General features: G+C 34.5%; 1 protein-coding gene across 1 annotated transcript in view; it reads right to left on the bottom strand.

Annotated features, from left to right (window-relative positions):
• The window catches only part of LOC129001701 (protein scarlet-like), a 33,718-nt gene that overhangs the window by 12,715 nt on the left and 1,478 nt on the right, over window positions 1–19,525 (bottom strand). Inside the window, exon 2 of the mRNA XM_054429094.1 lies at window positions 683–795. Within this exon, the coding sequence (XP_054285069.1) occupies window positions 683–794 (112 nt within the window). The 5' untranslated portion in view covers window position 795. The remainder of the gene's footprint in view (window positions 1–682; window positions 796–19,525) is intronic.

Below are 19,525 nucleotides of genomic sequence, written 5' to 3'. Positions count from 1 at the left end.
TAATTGACCAAAACTTAAAACTTTAATTTCGCATATCTTTACACTTACATAATGCTCCTAAAACTCTTTAGACAATTTTCATCACTCACTTACGATTTCATGAATTTGTTTTTAACCCTTTGGGCACAACATTATTTGCTACCAAATAAGAGACACACTACTATGATTTATTATTTCACAAATGTATACACTAAACTAACAGTTGATAGAATATTTTATCACTAGTAATGTAATATCATTGACTTCGCTAGACTACAGTGAAATGGCCTGTTTTCGTTACATGTTTATCACCGGAAATCCATCATTACATTGTTTCCTAGGCAAAAGAATGTTTACTAATACTATGCGAAAGTAATATTTACTATCTTTTTGGATTTTGCCGACGTAAACAAACACAGATTTGTTATTGTTTTGTCAACTGTTTTAATTTTCAACAACCAAAACTGTACAACCAAAGGAAATATTAACTGTTTTTAATATTGATGCTATAATCTGAAAAATGCTATGAGTTTTGTAATGTTCAAGCCAATATTTATTAGTCTTTGCACATACATATTCTCATTCTCGACCATTTTAAAGTGCTCGATAAATTTTGCACTTCAAACATCGTCTCAAATATGTAATGACTCACTTTATACTCTTGTTATGAAATATACTATTAAATTAATATGTACAAGTTTACCATTGTTGAGCAGTGTGTGGTGTCTGACGGTGTCAGGACCCAGGAAAGAGCGTGTTGTGGTTGTTACTGTGAGGTCCTGAATATCCCAGCTGAGCACCAAGTCATCCCCCATACTGTAATAAACAAAAATGCTATTTTGATTTTTATAATAAAAACATCCTTTTTTTGTTTATATTTATTTCCTGTTTTTAACACTATCTTTTGTTTATTGTTTGGTTGGGTTTACTTTTATGATATTTTTTATTGTTTTTGTTTCTGTTTTAACCTGTATCTGCTATTCATGGTTTTTGCTTTTAACAGCTTCAATTACATCTCCTGAATTTCTTTCTCTGTTCTCTTTCTTTTTCTTTTGTGTTTGCTTTCCTTTTTGATTATTTTTTATTTATCTGTTACGTTTGTTAAAAAGTTGATTAGTTCGTAATTTACCTTTAAGTATAACTTGGATTAGGCCTAGACTTAATTCAAATCCTGTTGTTATGGATCCATAATGCATTTTCTAATTAATCTATTGATTGATTATCACAGTAGCTGTTAGATTCTAGTTACCGGTATAAAAAAGTAGTTATACAGGGTGGGGCAATGAAAGCGCCCCAATTTATAAATAGTACAAACTCAAGAATATTCACCCTATAAATAGCACATCAAAACACAGCTTATCTTTTGCCATTTTAACTTAACAAAGTCATTTTTCAATTTCTTGAGAACGAAATCCTGCAAGTGACGTCCTTGTCCTACTTGACATTAGGCACTTGAAAACGCCATCAAATACTCCTCCAGCATTTCTTCAGGAATCACTTTAGTTTTTGGACAATTCTTAGCTTCGGTTTGAGCAAATCTGTGAGGTGACTTTGAAAACCCTCGGCCCTCGAACCTCAAGTAGCATATTAGAACATACATACATAGCTTATTAGAACATCGGGATTAAAAATGCCTCCATTGTACAAGCTATCCTAATGGCGGCACACGTATTCGGCTCCAAATCTGACCACCGCTGTAAGGTTAATCAGGTGTTACTAATCTCACAACCCAACCTGGCTCCGACGCAGTTTTGAGGTAGGCGAGCTGGGTTCCCCCTCCACAACACTAAACATACACCCCTCATTCTCTTCTTTCCGTACCTCGAACCCTAGACATACCCCTCCACAACGCTCTTTTTTCTCTTGCTCCCTGCAACCCTAGGCAAGGCATATCTTCGTCATGACTCATTTGGTTAGGCTTTGGAATAATAATGAGCGGTGGATCCAGAGTTATCTTCCCGATGTCACCAGTATTGCTTTACGAATCTCACTTCTTACAATTGTGTAATGGAAAGAAATTGTTGAAATGTACTTCATATCTAGATAATAATAGTTATTTTAAGAATCGAGAATATGAGAACATGGGCTAATCTATAACATATTCTTGACAAAGTCTCAAATTTAAATTTAGTTTACTCCTAGGCCGCGTTTAAGAGGAGTTTCACATTGAAACATGTTGCAAAAATATTGTTTTTAATATTTTTTATGAATTAAAATGCTGTAAAACCTATTCTGATCATGACTCCTTCTGATTTGTTTTTACTTCAATTTAGGTAATAACTGTTAAAATTAATAGAATGTTTTAATTCAACAACGTACTCCTGTACTGAATGTTTTTAAATTAGGAACGATATCGATTATAAACAAACAAATGACCCTAAAATAAACATTTTTGTATTATTATTTCAATGCAACGGTCAAAAAACCTCGAAAACACATGTATATAGTACTAGCAGAGTACCCGTCCTTCGTACGGGGTTGGCAAATAAGTATAAATGCAGTTATACTCGATCTTTGCGTTTGCAATATGAGAAGACACGGTTTGAGAAAATTTGCTCCCTCAAATTTACGGTATGCTATAGTATTACACATCTACCAGACCATTATATTCTACAACTTCACCTACACAATAGAAAAAGATAGCTTATTACAAATTCGCAAATTATCACAAATTATTCATGAAATTAAAAACTTAAACATAACTGTAAACAATTCTACTTTGACAGTTCACATTGCGTATCACAGTTTTTTGTTGCTGAAAAAAATAGTGCTGCACCCTGTTGGTAAATCTTATACATTTTTTATGGTTTTGCATATCATAGAACCAACTCTTTCAGTTGAAACAGCTGGCTAAATTTTTTAATTCCCTTTAAATATGAATACTCATAAAGTATACATGTCGAAATGCAGAGCCACTGGGGCGGAGCCCGAAAGGGGTTTTGAGATAAGAATATGACTATATGTTAATCGGGAATGTGAGCTATCATCATGCCAAATTTCAACCCAATCCGACCAGTATTTTTTGAGTTTACTTGTCACAAACATACATACAGTACATCCATACATCCAAACTTTCTCATTTATAATATTAGTAGGATTAGATTCCATCCAGTGACGTTAATTCTTTTTAGTTTTTGACCCATGTACCGTGTCTGTTCTCTTTTTAGTTTTTGACCCATGTACCGTGTCTGTTCTACTATCCGTGGACGATCCCATTGTTGCGACGTTCAGCGATCCAATGACCACATTTCTCTACAAGAACAAGAGAGCGCATGATATTCGCAACTCGCAACAATGCTGGTTAACGTGGTTAACAGATGAGAAGTAAAATATATTCACGAGTTTGTTATTGAGCTTTATTGTAGATAGTTTCAATATTGACTAGAGAACCCATGCTGCTCCGCAGCGTTAAAATAAATATAATATCCGAGAAATCGTCAAATTTACGATTTCTGATTGAGTAATACAGTATCTTGAGCTTAATTGATTCTGACGATCAATAGCACAAATTAAAGCCTATAATTTAGTGATTATTTTGAGTATAAAACATATAGAAAAACATGAGCAATACTGGAGCTAATGATTGTTAATCATATAAAAACCTTATGAAAATTCATTTTTATGTTGGTTGTTCACCTTGCGTTTGTTTAAAACTCGTCCTATATAATAACTAATACCTTGAATGAAAGCCAGTATTTCACTGAAGGTTCTTAAACTAAAATATATAGGATTATAAAATGATAACTGGTGAAGGATGTACATCTTAAATTGAAATACAAATTAGAAAATAAATGAAATTATGTGTTTTGATCAAGTAATACTGTAGGTAAATATTTGCCGATGCTTTATGTGAAAACTTGTGAGCATGCCAACAATTTGAGGTCTCAATCATGAAAATCGGTCGTTTAGAAGAGCCAAACGAACTCGGCAAAGAGAAATCAAATTTAACTCCCATAAGAAATAAATGCAAAACTGATAAAAAATCGCAATATTGTGAATGAGTTGTAATAATAGTTATAGTTAGTATTGTCTATCCCTTCGTCTTGCAGCTTAACATCTGCAGCGGGAGAATTTAACTTGCGTTGCCTTCATTCACATTTGGTTAGTAAAGCTCGGTGCCCAATTATTTTAAGGGAGGTATCGTGAGGACATGGAAAGTTTGAGCCTGGAGGGGTAAGGAGAAAGTAGTGGAGGTGGAATGGGTAAGAGGGGTGGCTGGAGCCAAGTTGAATACTGTCATGGCGGCGGGCGAAAGGTTCAGAGCTAGAAACGTGTTTTTTTTTTATAACATATTAAAGTTGGAGCCGAATTGAAGAACTCCCATCCTAATTTGTTTCTAATGATTGTGTGTTTTTTGTGCTCTTAACATATCAGAGCTTGCAATGGATGGGGAAAATTAATTTTTAACTATTACATTAATTTAGAAGTTAAATTCACATGTGAAAAAGACTAATTTACGGATTTTCAAAATGATTTTGTTAATACTTAAAGAAACAATTACGAAGTTACAGTTCATCCAGTGCATAGTTTGGATCTCTGTGAATATTGTACAGTTTATTTCAACTCGATAATCACTTGAATAATGCCAAGATGTTCTTTTATGTTGGACCATGTTTCCGCGGTAAGCAGCTGCGGGTGGAACCCTCTTTCATACCTAGCAAACTTGGCGTTGTACATCAACTTAGATCGGGTTAGAAAACTTTCTAGTACTTTGCTGATCTACTTATTGGTACTAATGCCTTATGAATATTCCGAATCGATCAATCTTAATAATTACCATCTACGGCAAGTTTAATCTCACTTCTCGCTTGTAGTAGTTTGCATTTAAAAGGTAAGTCGTCTCGTCTCTATATGGCTCACGCAGTGCTTATATAATTACTGAATTACTCATTAGCATATTATGAAATGTCCTACTGTTCAAGTATACATTATGTGTGTACAGGATCCTGAAACTGAATCATTAAATACAACTCCAATATAAATCAAAATCAAAGGATTCCCGTAAAAAGTTATATTAGAATATATATTGCTAAACTTTGGTTACCATACATAAGTATATCATATACAGTACCATAGTGAAAATAAATTGTTGCTCAAAATTATCAATTATTTAAGATGGAGACGCCACTATGTGTGTATTTTAACCCAAATATGAGTGAAGGATGGGTTAGTATAGGATGAGTGGCGCGATCTTGCAGTCTTGTTAGTGACTATGGCCGACATGCTCCTAAGAAACAACTGAACACTAGACTAGTACCTGTTGCTCGAATTCGAGCAATTGCTAAGTATAACAGACGTTATTTTAAAACGAATAATCATAATTTTTGATTACATAATTTCCACAAATAGCCTTACTCATAGCCAGGTTGTCCATAATAACGATTATAAATTCTTAAAAAACATTATTTCTATTTCTTCTCCTTGGTGGTGTTCTATGACTTTCCTATGTTTCCATAGTTTACAAATCAGCTCTTTAAATGATTACTAAGAAATGCAGTACAGTGTTAATTCCGTTTTCTGTTTAGTATATCAAATTATACAGGCTCTCTTGCTTTTTCCATTGTAATATTTACGCCAACCCTAATTCAAATAGTTAGTATTTCATTTCAACCAAGTCAGTAAATGTGTGTAACAAACTCCTCGTTACACCACCCCTGGCTTAAGTCTGGGACTTATTTGTCAGGCCAGTTCCCCGTAAAAAACTTTCTTTCTTTTTAGGCTTCAGCCACTTTCAATCCTCGTCCAGACACATTATGTGTCCAAAAGCTTAACACGATGACTTTCTTCCCCATACCGCCTTGAGCGATAGGGATCATTGAGATTCGCTCTAACCTTTCCTCTCCCCTTCATGGGCAAGTTTTCATTCCTTTTCTTTCTTTATTTTTGTTTGTGTCTTTTTAAATATTTAAAAGCCTGTATGTATCCCTGGATTTTGCTATTTCCCTAGCTACTTTTCTAAATGTCTCAATTGTTTCCTTGTCACTCATCATGTTTTATTTTCACATTTCTAGACCTCTCTTATCCAAGACTTATTCTTGTTCTCTCCTATTTGTCTCCTGAAGTGAACAATTTATAAATAGGTGACTCGTGGTTTTTATTTCTCCACATCTACATACTTCCTCTTCCACCAGGTGAAATCTCTACAAATTCACCTTGAAACTTTCCATGTCCTGTGACAAACTGCTTTTCATAATGGCCCATCTCCCAATCTTGTTCCAGTCTCTTTCCGATGTCAGGTATATATCCGAACGTTTACATTTAAAACGTTAACATAAAACACTCTGCTCCCAACGCATTTGCCACTCATATAATATCTCCTCTCTTCTGTTTCCGATGTAGTCCTACCAGCCTCCTTGTCTTCCAAAATAAACAGCTTATGAAGCGACTATCCAACAGTCCTAAATTGAATGTGAAATCTTCTGTTGGAGAGCACAGTTAGCCCCAACACGGAAGGGTGCTTGCTGTATTCGGCTATCAACGACAATAGCATTATTTGTATTTTGTTCACGTCTACCAGTTAAGGTTCGTCGGCCTCCTCCTATTGGCCGTCCTGGTTGACGGGTTGACGTCTTATAGGTAGTCTCCATTATGTTGAACATTTTTCAATTTTGGTATAACCAGCTGTTTCAAATATTAGTGTCAATTTCAAAGTATTCATCTGTTCAAATGTAAACAAACATTTTCTCCCTAAGAATAACATGGGAACTTTGAAGGCCACTGGGACAGAGCCCCAGGTAGTCCAGTCAATGAATGATCCAAAAGTAGGTGTAGAGTGCGTGAGCAGGTAACTAAGCGATTCCTTCAGAAACTTGTTCAGGGGGCTTAGGGTGTTAACATACCAAAAGTCCTGACTCCTAGGTGGTGAGCCAGGGGGTGGAGGGGGGAAAAAGGGGGGAGAAAGGTAAGCATTTTGGGTTTTTTGATTATATCTCGAAAACTATCAACTTTTTGTATACTATAGTAAATTATAAAATTGAAGAAGATTAAATTTTCTACAAGAAAAGTATATAATGTGTTTATTTTGGTTCAACAGATTACGAGTTATAACTTATTTAATTAATATCTTATTAAAATACTCCTTCCATAAGAAATACATGTAAATTAGTATGCGAAATGGGGCGAATCCTATCCGCCCAAAGGAAATATAACTGATATTCTGGAAATCTTGACAAAATTTCCAGTAATTTGACACTTTAATCATGAAATTTTGTCAAAAATTAAAGCCAGGGTGAGCGTTTAAAAACGGGATGATTTGAGGTTTTTTTATATTTCCAATAAAAAAAAACACCAAAACTCGACATTTTGTTACCTCGCCCTCGCCTTAATTTTGGATCAATTTTATTGATTAAAGTGTCAAATTACTGGAAATTTTGTCAAGATTTCCAGAATATCAGTTATATTTCCTTTGGGCGGATAGGATTCGCCCCATTTCACATACTAATTTACATGTGTTTCTTATGGAAGGAGTATTTTAATAAGATATTAATTAAATAAGTTATAACTCGTAATCTGTTGAACCAAAATAAACACATTATATACTTTTCTTGTAGAAAATTTAATCTTCTTCAATTTTATAATTTACTATAGTATACAAAAAGTTGATAGTTTTCGAGATATAATCAAAAAACCCAAAATGCTTACCTTTCTGCCCCCTTTTTCCCCCTCCACCCCCTGGCTCACCACCTAGGAGTCAGGACTTTTGGTATGTTAACACCCTAAGCCCCCTGAACAAGTTTCTGAAGGAATCGCTTAGTTACCTGCTCACGCACTCTACACCTCATTCCTTGACTGGACTATGGTGGAATTCCAAAGTTTTATTGTTTGATGGCAAAACTACATGCTAAGACCTTTCTAACGGCACCTTGGACATGGTGATCGGTAGCACCACCGCTCCAAAACAATTATGACAAAAATATGCCTAGCGTAATAAATAAATAATATAGATAACCCGATGCTCGAAATCCATGGTGGAAGGAAAAAACATAGGTGTGCTGTGTGCTATTCCCGTCATATTCTGACGTCACTAGGATTGCAAAAGTTGTTAATGTTTTATAATGTGTGTTTTTATAACAAAGCAATAACAATCAAATCAAAACGAATACATATTAATTTGACAGTTACAATCAGGTGATCTTTTGTTTGCAATCCGAGTGACGTCAAAATATGACGGGAATAGCACACCCATGTTTTTTCCTTCCACCATGCTCGAAATCGAGCTAAACTACAACTTTTAATACAAGAATAAGGAACAAAAACATAAACAGCAAGACCTTAATAAAAGAGTCACTCTTAAGTAATTTTTATGACTGATTATAGAAATATAACAAATATTATGTTGTAAAACATTTTAAAAGTAATCTACAATATTTAAATATAGATTCACTCCCATACTGCTTTGGTTATCTCTTATGTACTGTAGGCGCCCTCTGTGAGAACGTAGTAACCACACACTCCTTAGAAACAACTGACATAAAAATATCAACAATTTTATATGTTCTAACACTTTTAATCTATGAAATCGGAACCTCAAGTACTAAGATTAGTTGCAGTTTAAAACCTTAAAGGAAAAATCATTTGTAAAAGTAGTTAAATATAACAAAGAGACACGCGCAAATTACACACCCTAATAGGGGTCGATTCCGAGGAAAGCAAATAATGCAATACCCTTTTCAAATATGTTTTTTGTTTCAGACAATAAATTAAATTGAGTTTATAAATTACAATATAGAGTTATTTTCACCCATGGTGGAATCAAGTTACGTTATAAACAGTAGCCTATTTAAAATCCATTTTCATAAACTGGTTTGTGTCTTGTTTACAATCTGACTGTGGTTAAAGATTTAACTGAAAGATCAGCTGTTTTATAGAGAAAGTTGGTCAGCATCTCTGAATCTTTGAAAGCAAATTCTATTGGCAAAGTCCTATAGGAAATTACCTTTGAGGTTACCATTCGTATTCCTGTATATAAGCTTTACAATGACACCTCAGTAGTAAAACTCGGTTATGTAGTAATCCTGAAATAGGATGTTACAGGGTTGTCTCCCTAGTAGATAGATGGATAGATGCTCATTAGGTTGTCTGTTTTTCCCCGATTTTTGCATAGTTTTTCATCGGGAAATTAACATTGGTTTTTATATTGGTTGTTGACAAGTGCTGATTAATTGTAATTTAACTGGTTATAATTATGCCAATGATATGAATACAAGAAGCTCAAACATCTTGATGAACAGGTTTGCCGTGTTAAGAATTAAGATGCGAAAAAATCATATGGATATTACGGCTGACGAGCTGTGATCCAGCTATACAAGTTACTTTCATACTAAACCGCAATTGGAGAAAGAACAACAACGCTATTTACAGAAACTTTTTAAATATTATAGGTCACCGTTAGCTCTTTTGCAAACTACACAATCAATTCAATTGTTTGAGGCGACAATTGAGTGACAGTGTGAATACTACATGAGTGCATGTTCTAAGCTGAATAATGAGTGCTAGGTGAGTGCAGAATGTGATGAGATGATCCGAGTAAATTTGTGTACTGACCAAAATCAGCTGTTTCATTATTCATTAGTCAGGAAAATTCATTAAAAGCCCAATGGGCAGATGGGCCCAGTTCCAAACCATCAAAAAGCTTTTGACTTATCTCATGATCGAACTAGAGACCTTCTGGTTCCAAACTGTGTACAGTAGAATACTAAAACAACAATGGACCAATCAAGTCAACTCATAGTATATTTTTAACATAATCCACTCATTAGTTATTTCTTGGGTGTTTTTTTCTTGCCTATTGTTTGATTTTAGGTGGACATTGTTGAGCACAATTAATTATTGTGTTATTTAATATGTTTATACTTACTCTCGTTTATTTTAATTTAATACTATTTTCAACAACAAATTATTAAATTATTGTGTCTGAAAACATTATACTATTTGAAATGATAGTGGGTGAAAACAAACTCAAGAACAAGTATTAAATGATACTTGTACCACGCTTGTTTTAGTTTTGGAATATTCGACTACATAACGTGAGTACCGGCAAAGATTACATATGCTACGCAGCATATGTAATCTTTGGTACCGGTATTCAAAATTAGTAAATTATATGTTTTTCATTTGTGCTTTATATTGTTGTTTTTTTTTTCAAATTGACACTTACTGAGTTATTAGTTTTTCTGCTTGCAGATTACTGTACAGCAATATTGTGCTTATTAACTTAGACGCAAGCTGCAAGTCATTTTCCCGAGTCCCTGATGAGATTTGCAGTACTTTGGTGTGCCTTAAATGGAGAACATTATGAACTTTTTTTACAGAGTTAAACAAACAAGTTATGTAATGACTTGGTCTTTAAAATAATGTGAGAGTCATCATGATGTATAATTTGCAACCTTCAATCTGAAGCTTGCCTTCAACTCATTCTTTACTGGGATTGATGTAGGTAGTGTGAAAATAGTAGGGAATGTATTGTATTTTTGGCTGTGTGTCTATAAATGTGAACATTTTATTTTTATTTTGATGTCATAGGCTATTCTTATTTGGGCCTTTAGAATTAAACTAATAAAATTAAACATTTGTTCAGTTTTGGTTTAGGAAAATTGATACTGAACGGTCGGGTTTTTGTCAAGTTATCTCAGTCTTAGCATAAGTAGTTAAAATAAATCGTTTACCATTTCCACTGCTCGAGCAAGCTTGTTACTTTTATACTTTTTAAGGCACCATTTACTTATTACATGAGTACCAGTTACCATAGTTTTGAAACTTTTTCTACAACATCCGTGGTTGTTATAAGCGTCTACTATTTACTGACGTAAAGTATTCATCACAGTTCTCTTTCCATAACGAACGACGACATTAATGCATGTATTAGCAGAACACCATGACTTTAATAAGGAAAGGTCTTTTATATCATAGATCCAGAACGAATCTAATACTTTTTCAGGGTTGTTTTTTTCTTTAAAACCCAGTTGCAGAAACCGTAACTTGCTTTTCAGCAAAAACAGGTCTGTACACTGTACAGTTAGTTAGCCATTGAATGGCTCTCTAGTTTTTGTGCATTAATTGTCGGTGACGGTATCACAACATTACAGCGTCGCAGATCGACCACAGAATGGGAAATAAACCGGTTAAAATCCACGGGAGGAGCGACTTGGCCAAGTTCCAAGTGTTTCACTTCACAACTTCTTGTACCGCACCATCTTCACACCTCAGATTGTTGTTAGATCCGATACTTAAATCTTGTCGGCAACAAAAAAAAAACAATGGATAACAGGAATTATGTCATCAACCTTGGTATTCGGCGTATTAGCGTCATGGATACTTCTGTTAGGTCATTCAACAGAGTTTTACCACAGAATAAAAAGTGGCTACTCCTTATGCTGTGGTTATAGCTATGAGCCGCGTATTAACTCGTTGGTTAGGTTGAAGTCATGTTGACCAAGTACAAAATTATATGCAGTTATGACGCAATGGTGCAGATCCTCTTTTTATTCCACAGATTTAGTACGAATATATAGATTTATAAAACGCTTTGGCATCGAGAGTGTTCATGCCAAATACTGTACATTTTGTCACTTCTTGACTTTTTGTATTTAATGCCTATATCATGAAATTCGGTTCCGAATTTCCATGCGAGGTCATAAGCGCTATGGGGTGCGTTTGTGAGATCTGTTGTTTGTTTTTACAGTATCTGAAGTGAAATCTTATAATAATTTTAGAATGATTTTTTTTAGTTTTGGCAAAACTATATATATATATATTTTTTATTATGAAGTCATTTGAATTTAATTCATAAAAGATCACTCCTTAGTTTGCAGGTTTGCTGAAACGTGGTAGCCTATCGCCACCTTGCTGAGACGAATGAGTAGATTATGCAACTGCTTAATTTTTTAGGTCAAAAGAAGGACCAGACAGCCGCATCGGACTTCAACTGATCATACCTGGAAACGGGTTTCATAGCGAAAGATAAATGATAGAGGGTCAGACGTCTCGTTTAGAACTCGCAGTCGGTGTAACACTATACAACTGTATTTTTTACAATACTTGCCAATACAATTGCATAGCATCGAGCGTGATACCAGTTCAAGTATATTTATTTACTTCCCCCTTTACAGTTTACAGTGTGTATGACAATAAAATTACTTCTTAGTTAAAATCATGTTCACGTTGCTAAGCTGCAACTAATTGTACCGTGCTATAATACAATTATTAGGGATACGTTTTCCAGTAAGAATATAATGAGGTTTATAGAGCAATCTTTTAGTCCAAACATTTAGAGCCTTAAGTTGGGTTCAAAAACACCAACATTTTTTTAATAGATTAAATACCGTGGATGAAGCTTCAAGATGAGCTAAGAAATCTATATATTTTGTAAAAAAGACCTAACAGGTTTGTTTCCCAAAAATATATTTGATCTATAACAACCAATAAGCCCCGTTTAATCAGCTCGTTTAGGAGTTATTTTTATATTGCAACAGCGTGAGCTAATTGTTATATGTAGTTAGGTTGGTTTGATAACTAAATATTCAATCCAAACAAACTTGGTCAATTGTCTAAGTTGGATGCTTCTCCATATACATGGGGAATTATAAATCCCAAAGTACCCATGAACTTTTGAGAAAACTACAAGTCACACCACCATAAACCATATACTTAAAATGTTCGTCATAACGAGAAACCTTGCACATAACTATCCATTATCTCATAAAATGCCCTTTAAGGTCGTAATAGGTACCTTTCTAAAGGGGACTTTCCATATACCTAATGATAAAATACCTCAGCTGTACTTATTTGTTTATGTATTACCTTATTAAAATCAGGTGTGATCATTTGTTTGTATTACTGTATTCTGTTTTGTTTATTTCAGCTTAACTTTACCAATCGATAGTTTTTATTAATAAATGGGTATCTAATACATAGTAAAAGTTATATTAAACAGTTATAGTAAAAGGTCGCTTCCTTTTATATAAGCCTAAGCGATTCAATTCATATACTTATAACCGTAATAAGCATTAATCCATTGACATCATTTCTTTCCAGAACGGAATTCAGAAATGTGGGAGGAGCTTAGTAGATGGATAGCATGAGGAATGCACATTTAGCGATTTATTTAAAACAGGTAGTTGTTTAATTCGATCTAAATGTTTGAAATTGGTTATAAATATAATATATCGCAACAATATACAGAAGCGCACACGGCAATACATCTGCAACAACCTCTTTAATACTTCTAGATTTCGCCACCGGGATTCTCTAAACAAAACTTGCCGTCCAAGCAAATGTTTGTATCCTATAAAAGACTTAAACTAAGCATCAGTAGAATCTATTACCTCATAGTTCGAATCTATTCAACTCCATTTACATTCTATGAATGCAAAGAATGCGGCAACAACATAATTTACGAGACGCTCGATTTGTTGATTTTACTAAAATCAACACACCACACAAACACACCATTCAAACTGTTTTTTTCGACTGAGGACCTGTTCCACACCACGTCCATGACTTGTCAGATTAACATCTAATCTACTGAACCCCACGTGTGTTCAGGATTATATAACTAAAAATCTAGTATTTTTCCATCCCGAAAATGCCTACCCCAGAGTTTAAACTAGAAATAGTTTATATATATATATATATATAATCTAAGATTGCAGGTCCTAATTTCACTGTACTCATTCTAAGTTATTCGTGGCTCTAGGATTTCTCACCTCAGAGGCTCAGATAGTTTTTTTTTTTTTTTATTTGCACACTGGTGGATCTACGGCTACAGGTGTGCTCGAAATCATAGTCGAGGCATCGTCATGTAGCTGTGAAATGTTATTGATGATTGGTTGGGTTTTATCCTGGTACTCTGCTCTAACTACTATACAGTAACAGGCAGGCTATAAACCAAGCGACAGTTTGCAATTTGTCCCAATCTTTAAAGCCCCATACGATGTCCATAGCTGACGCCATCTGAACATCTGGTTTTCACTTCTTGTAATGGGGATGCAATCTTAACAACCATGTTTGACTTTATTTATCTCAACGATAGCCAAAATACCGAAATGTCTCCAATTTCTGAATGGCATGTTTAAAAAAAAAATAAAAAATGTAATTGTAATACGTTTGCTAAAGATAAACTTATAAGATACATATTAGTTTACCAGCTTTGAATCGCCTAAGTACCCACCTTCATAACCATAACGCGCAAAGTAGAAAATAAGTAGTTACAGATAATATCAGTATTTTCATCGATTATAGGATTATACGGTGTAATGGGTACACTATAAGTAAGCACTTATTTGTTTAGACGGACTATTACCGATTAGTGAGACACAACAACCATTATTACAGTTTAATAAGTCAACAACCATGTTATTACCCAGTAGCCCTGGTTATTACCGTGGCAGAGTTGGAGCGGAGGAAGCATTGTTGTATGCACGTGCGTTGTAGCTATGCAGTGTTACGTAACTTTTACAGCCCGAGGCCGGGCACGAACGGACAACGTATTAATTTAAGGAAGGGTCGGAACTCGTCTCCCTCAGCATGAAGTGTACAGATTTTCCAGAAAGGTTAAAAGGGTGGCTAGCAAAATTATTTAACATCGTGGACAAGTTAAACCTAACACTAAATATGGTACTGAGGCTTTCAAAAAGCTACAGGTGTACCATGAGGCCTGTCCTACGTGTTTGTGGATTACTAAGGTTTAGTAAATCTGTCAAATTTGTGCTCGAGCGCAAGTTGTATTTCTCATTTTCATTTTGTATGTACAATACCCGTATTTTATAATTAATTTTAAAGATATACAATAACTACAATAGCAATGACTGTATTTTTTTTTATTCTCCACACTGTGCAATTTATGAATATTTATGTAGATCCTCTTCAAAAAACATTGGTGTAATAGATCTCGATGGCATTAAAAACGTAGCTTTTACGAGTCGCCTCAGTGTAGCTAATAAGGACCCGTCCTAGGTGGACGGCAAGAGCGGCGCGACCGACAACAGCGTCAGATACAAACACATGGTATGTATGAGGACTTTGTAGAAAGTCTGATCAGATATTTACAAAGAACAAAAGAACCCTACATAATTATTTTACAACTAATAATACTGTAGGTGATATATATTTTTACATTGTTTGATATTAAGTTAAATGTCTTATGGATTTATTTGTAAAATTGATTTAGTTTTCTAGATATCAGGCCTACCTTACGTAATCCGAGAAAGACACTCACTACCGTCTGCTATTGGCTAAGCTCTTTTAGTAGTTCGTGCTGATTTGATTAGAAGATGTTAATATGCTAAGTTCACAGTGCCCTTTTAGTTTGGCGTGGTTAAAAAGTTTTTTTTTTAGAAATAAATCTGTATCTAATAGTAATAACTGCATTGGCTCAATTGAGAAAATTTACCATGTTTAAAATCAAGCTTAAGTTAATTTAACAAGTTGCAAAAGTGCTTGATATTCTTCTATTGCGGAGGTTTATGGTTGAATCTCGTGGATGGTCAATTGAAATCCAGAAATTAATAGCAATTGGGATGTATTCAGCAACCGAGGAATAACGTTTCAAATTAGAAATTTTTGATTATTTTTTTACTGGATGTACATAATAAAGCTTTCCAATAATATTTAGAGCTAGACCCAGATTTTATTGGAACTCAAAAACCTATATGCCGGCGAAATAAAAACTAAAAGAATTGTGAAATTTATCATTATTTAAGCGTTATTATAATGTAAGATTCACAAAACTGATTGTAGGTCACAAAGTTACTGATTGCATGACCAAAATTAATAACAGGTGTTGAGGCAGCACCGGCACTTGAATGAGAAAAAAAGATTAATGAATGCTAAACCGGATTGGGATACCAACGATTTATTACGTCTAGATGAGAGACCTGGCTCGCTTACTAACTCCGTCCACTGGTCAAGCATCGGCGCTTACAGCTTGCGCGGTTCGCTCTTTAACATCTGTCAGTAGAAAAATAGCAAATGTAACCGGTAAATAAAGGGGTGTACTTGAAGTAAATATTTCAAAATGTTTCGCTGCTTTTGGGATTAGGTATATAGCTTCCTTCACTAAAAGTGATACGTTAATAATAATTAGAAGACAACTAATAAACATGCATTGATGATTTCCTCTTTTACAACCAGCATTAATTATCATTAAAAGAATAAACGTCTTGGCTAACAAGTCCAACCACTTTAAAAGCAATAAACTGACTGGATGGGTGACATAAAAACCCGTTTAAGGAGCCATTTGATTTTCACGGTTTGCAGGATTATTTTCGTAAAAATAGCCTTAATCCGTCATCAAGAGTACTCTTACGACTGTCACATTAGGACCCTCCTCAAACTGGATTTTCCAGTTTGTTTTATCCTTATTTCTCTACTTAATTATCAATTTAGAAATAAACAATTGTACGCAAATAGATGCTTAGAGGAAACAGGCAATGGGTAGCCATTAATTTGTACCATTGTAGAATGTGGATTTTAGATTTTTGAGTTCCATTAAATCATTCGCGTTCGTTTTGAAACTGAGAGCATTTATGCCTCTAAGACAACTACGTGAAGTAGAATAAATAAGCGTATTATACTTCGTGTATTACAAAAATATACTAAACTCAGTATTAAGAAAAGTAAACTCAAAGTAGAGACACAAAAAGCATAATTTAACAAACACGTACGTTAATTAAATTTTATTTGGCAAGTTAGTACCTATGTTTTCAGAGGAAACAGGCAATGGGTAGCCATTAATTTGTACCATTGTAGAATGTGGATTTTAGATTTTTGATTTCCATTAAATCATTCGCGTTCGTTTTGAAACTGAGAGCATTTATGCCTCTAAGACAACTACGTGAAGTAGAATAAATAAGCGTATTATACTTCGTGTATTACAAAAATATACTAAACTCAGTATTAAGAAAAGTAAACTCAAAGTAGAGACACAAAAAGCATAATTTAACAAACACGTACGTTAATTAAATTTTATTTGGCAAGTTAGTACCTATGTTTTCTTCAAATGCATGAAAATGTTCCTGGCATTGTGGCAGGCATAAAGAACCTACAAGAACGATACTGAGGTTTTTACCAATAAAGAAAGTCAGTTTACTGCAGACAACAAATTTACGTCTTCTCAATGTTGGATACGTCATTTTGATTCATAACGAAGTTTATTTTTATTTATGTAGATACAAATAGATTGTAAACGATGTTTATCTGGACCCAGCTGTTCCTGATCATTGGGCTTTAAATAAATGATCCTGACTAATGAAACCGCTGATCTTAGTCAGTAACAAAGCTACACAGGTCATCTCACACCATTCTACACTCAACCTTCACTCATTTGGGTTAAAATACGCACCTAGGTGGCATCCCCATCTCAACGATTGATTATTATTATTATCATTCATGCATTGCCACATCCGATCACCGCAAAACTTATAGATAGTGATAGTATTATACTCATCTTGGTGAGTTTCTGCATGCGTTTGAACTTGAAATTTATTCGTGTTCCTGTGGGGCTTTGGGATGTTAGCATTGATTAATCTCTTATTGTTTGTCAACTAAAAGAAATCCGTGTCAGTGTATGTGACCGAAGCAGTAAATATCAAATTGTATCGTAATTTTATTCCAGCTCAGATATTATTGGATTGGATACTTGTCTGAATAGTTTGTATATTTTTGTTACATTTTAGCAACTTGGAAACTGGACACAAACAAGTCCAAACATCGACAAACAAAGCTGTCTCCGCAGAAGCCCCTCGGCGTTGTATTCGGTTACCTTATATCGAAATCGATCCGATACGATACTCTATAGTACTGTAGTCATGACGTAACTAACATGGCATTGACAAAACTGTTAACACCGTCTCCCGTTAATTTCCAAACACCGTTAAATCCGGTTTCGTCGTTACATCTTGGTGTATTTTATAGTTTGATTTACTCAAGTTGTTTACAAACATTTGCTTGCCAAACTTGATAAAATTGTTAAGTTGTATTTAGGACAAGTCAGCATTTGGTTTGGTTATCCCTGACTAACTAGGCGAAGGCTTTTTACATTTTCATTATACATCTGTATTGTCCAAATTGCATGTTTAATGAGGATTGTTGATTAACATAACTTTACTCTGGCTGATCAACACTACGTATTCTACGTCACATGACTACTAAAGCTTTTTTGATCACAAACTGTATTTTAGTTGAACGATTCAATCTTTGTGCGTATAACCTTAAATAAATTCAAAAAAATTAATAAACCTTTAAAACATACTGACTGTAGTTTTCAGGGCCGAACCAGTGATCTTTTGATAACCAGGCCAGCACTAAAACTATTCAGCTACCCAGCCCATAACATATTTTTGTATCATCACACGTCTAAAATAAAAACCATCTGTCTCTATCAAACTCCATAAACCATTCCTACTCCTCGTCCCACTGACGAGGGAGGGTCAGGTTTTATCAATTTTCATTTACCTGCGTATCTATGTAAAGTCAATGTTATGGCAAACTACTACCTATTATAAAGTTTAACTACTGTAATGTACCTCGGCCTTTATCGCATTTTTTTTTAGATTATGCCAGATTAGACAGTTACAGGAGAGCTCACAGACCAGTTTTTATATCGGTAGCAAATAACCAGCAGCTGACGTTGTTTTATTACCGTATTGTCGATGTATTTTTACCATCTTGAAAGGCAATACTTCCAATCCTCCAGTTGTGCAGCCAACCAAGACCGCGGCACAGCTGGGTTAGGTTACCGTGGTTCTTCTACTTTGGTCGTATTTAATATTGACCATTGGTGTTCATTACGAAGTTTTTAGCAGTAAAAAGAATATTTTACCTAACAATGTTTAGAGTTCGAAACTTGCGATTTCGAAAGACATCATACACGTACAGGAACTAAACTTTAGTAAAGGCCGTGATTTGCATAGTTCGTTTTACATTTTTTTCAGTAAAATCTTCTTCCACACGACGAAAGATGTTTTGATTAGGTTTTCAATGTTGATTCGTGACGTTTAGAGTTTTCCAGTTACCCAGAAACAAAATGAGTTTATAAAACTTTATAGCCAAATAAAAAGAAATAGAAGACTTGTAGGTAACCCTAAGTACATATTATAACTTTCTCACCTTATTATCCATGCATTCTAAAGAGAAATAATTGAATTCCAAGCATTTAAGTCTTCGTAGCTATACACCAACCTAACTTCGTTTCACCAAACAATACTTGCATCGTTATACTAGTCGTAAAAGAGCATTTATGATACTAAATCATAGACCGCCGTTGTCCAACTCTTGGTTTGTTACGTAACATGATAATTCACAATCACATGACGTTCAACCTAGGGTGTCCTTCCTGTCCTGGCATCGAGAGAAGCAATCGTGCCATTTGCCAATACTGGATTTGAATAATAATAAGGCAGCCTACAGTATTGAATATGCACAGCACGAAATGAGAGAACAGTATGCTAACATTTATGTTTATTAATGTCAACAAAATAATTATTTTGTCTTCATCTGTATGCTGTATGCTTGTAACAGTGATCTGCATTTGCATGTATTGTTTTTGGTC

This window comes from Macrosteles quadrilineatus, unplaced genomic scaffold (genome assembly GCF_028750875.1).
Source record: "Macrosteles quadrilineatus isolate MER2022 unplaced genomic scaffold, UCM_ALF_1.0 Scaffold_8__2_contigs__length_117827958, whole genome shotgun sequence".
Classification (NCBI taxonomy): domain Eukaryota; kingdom Metazoa; phylum Arthropoda; class Insecta; order Hemiptera; family Cicadellidae; genus Macrosteles; species Macrosteles quadrilineatus.
The sequence above is the reverse complement of the archived record's forward strand: the minus strand, read 5'-3'. Positions and strand labels throughout refer to the sequence as shown.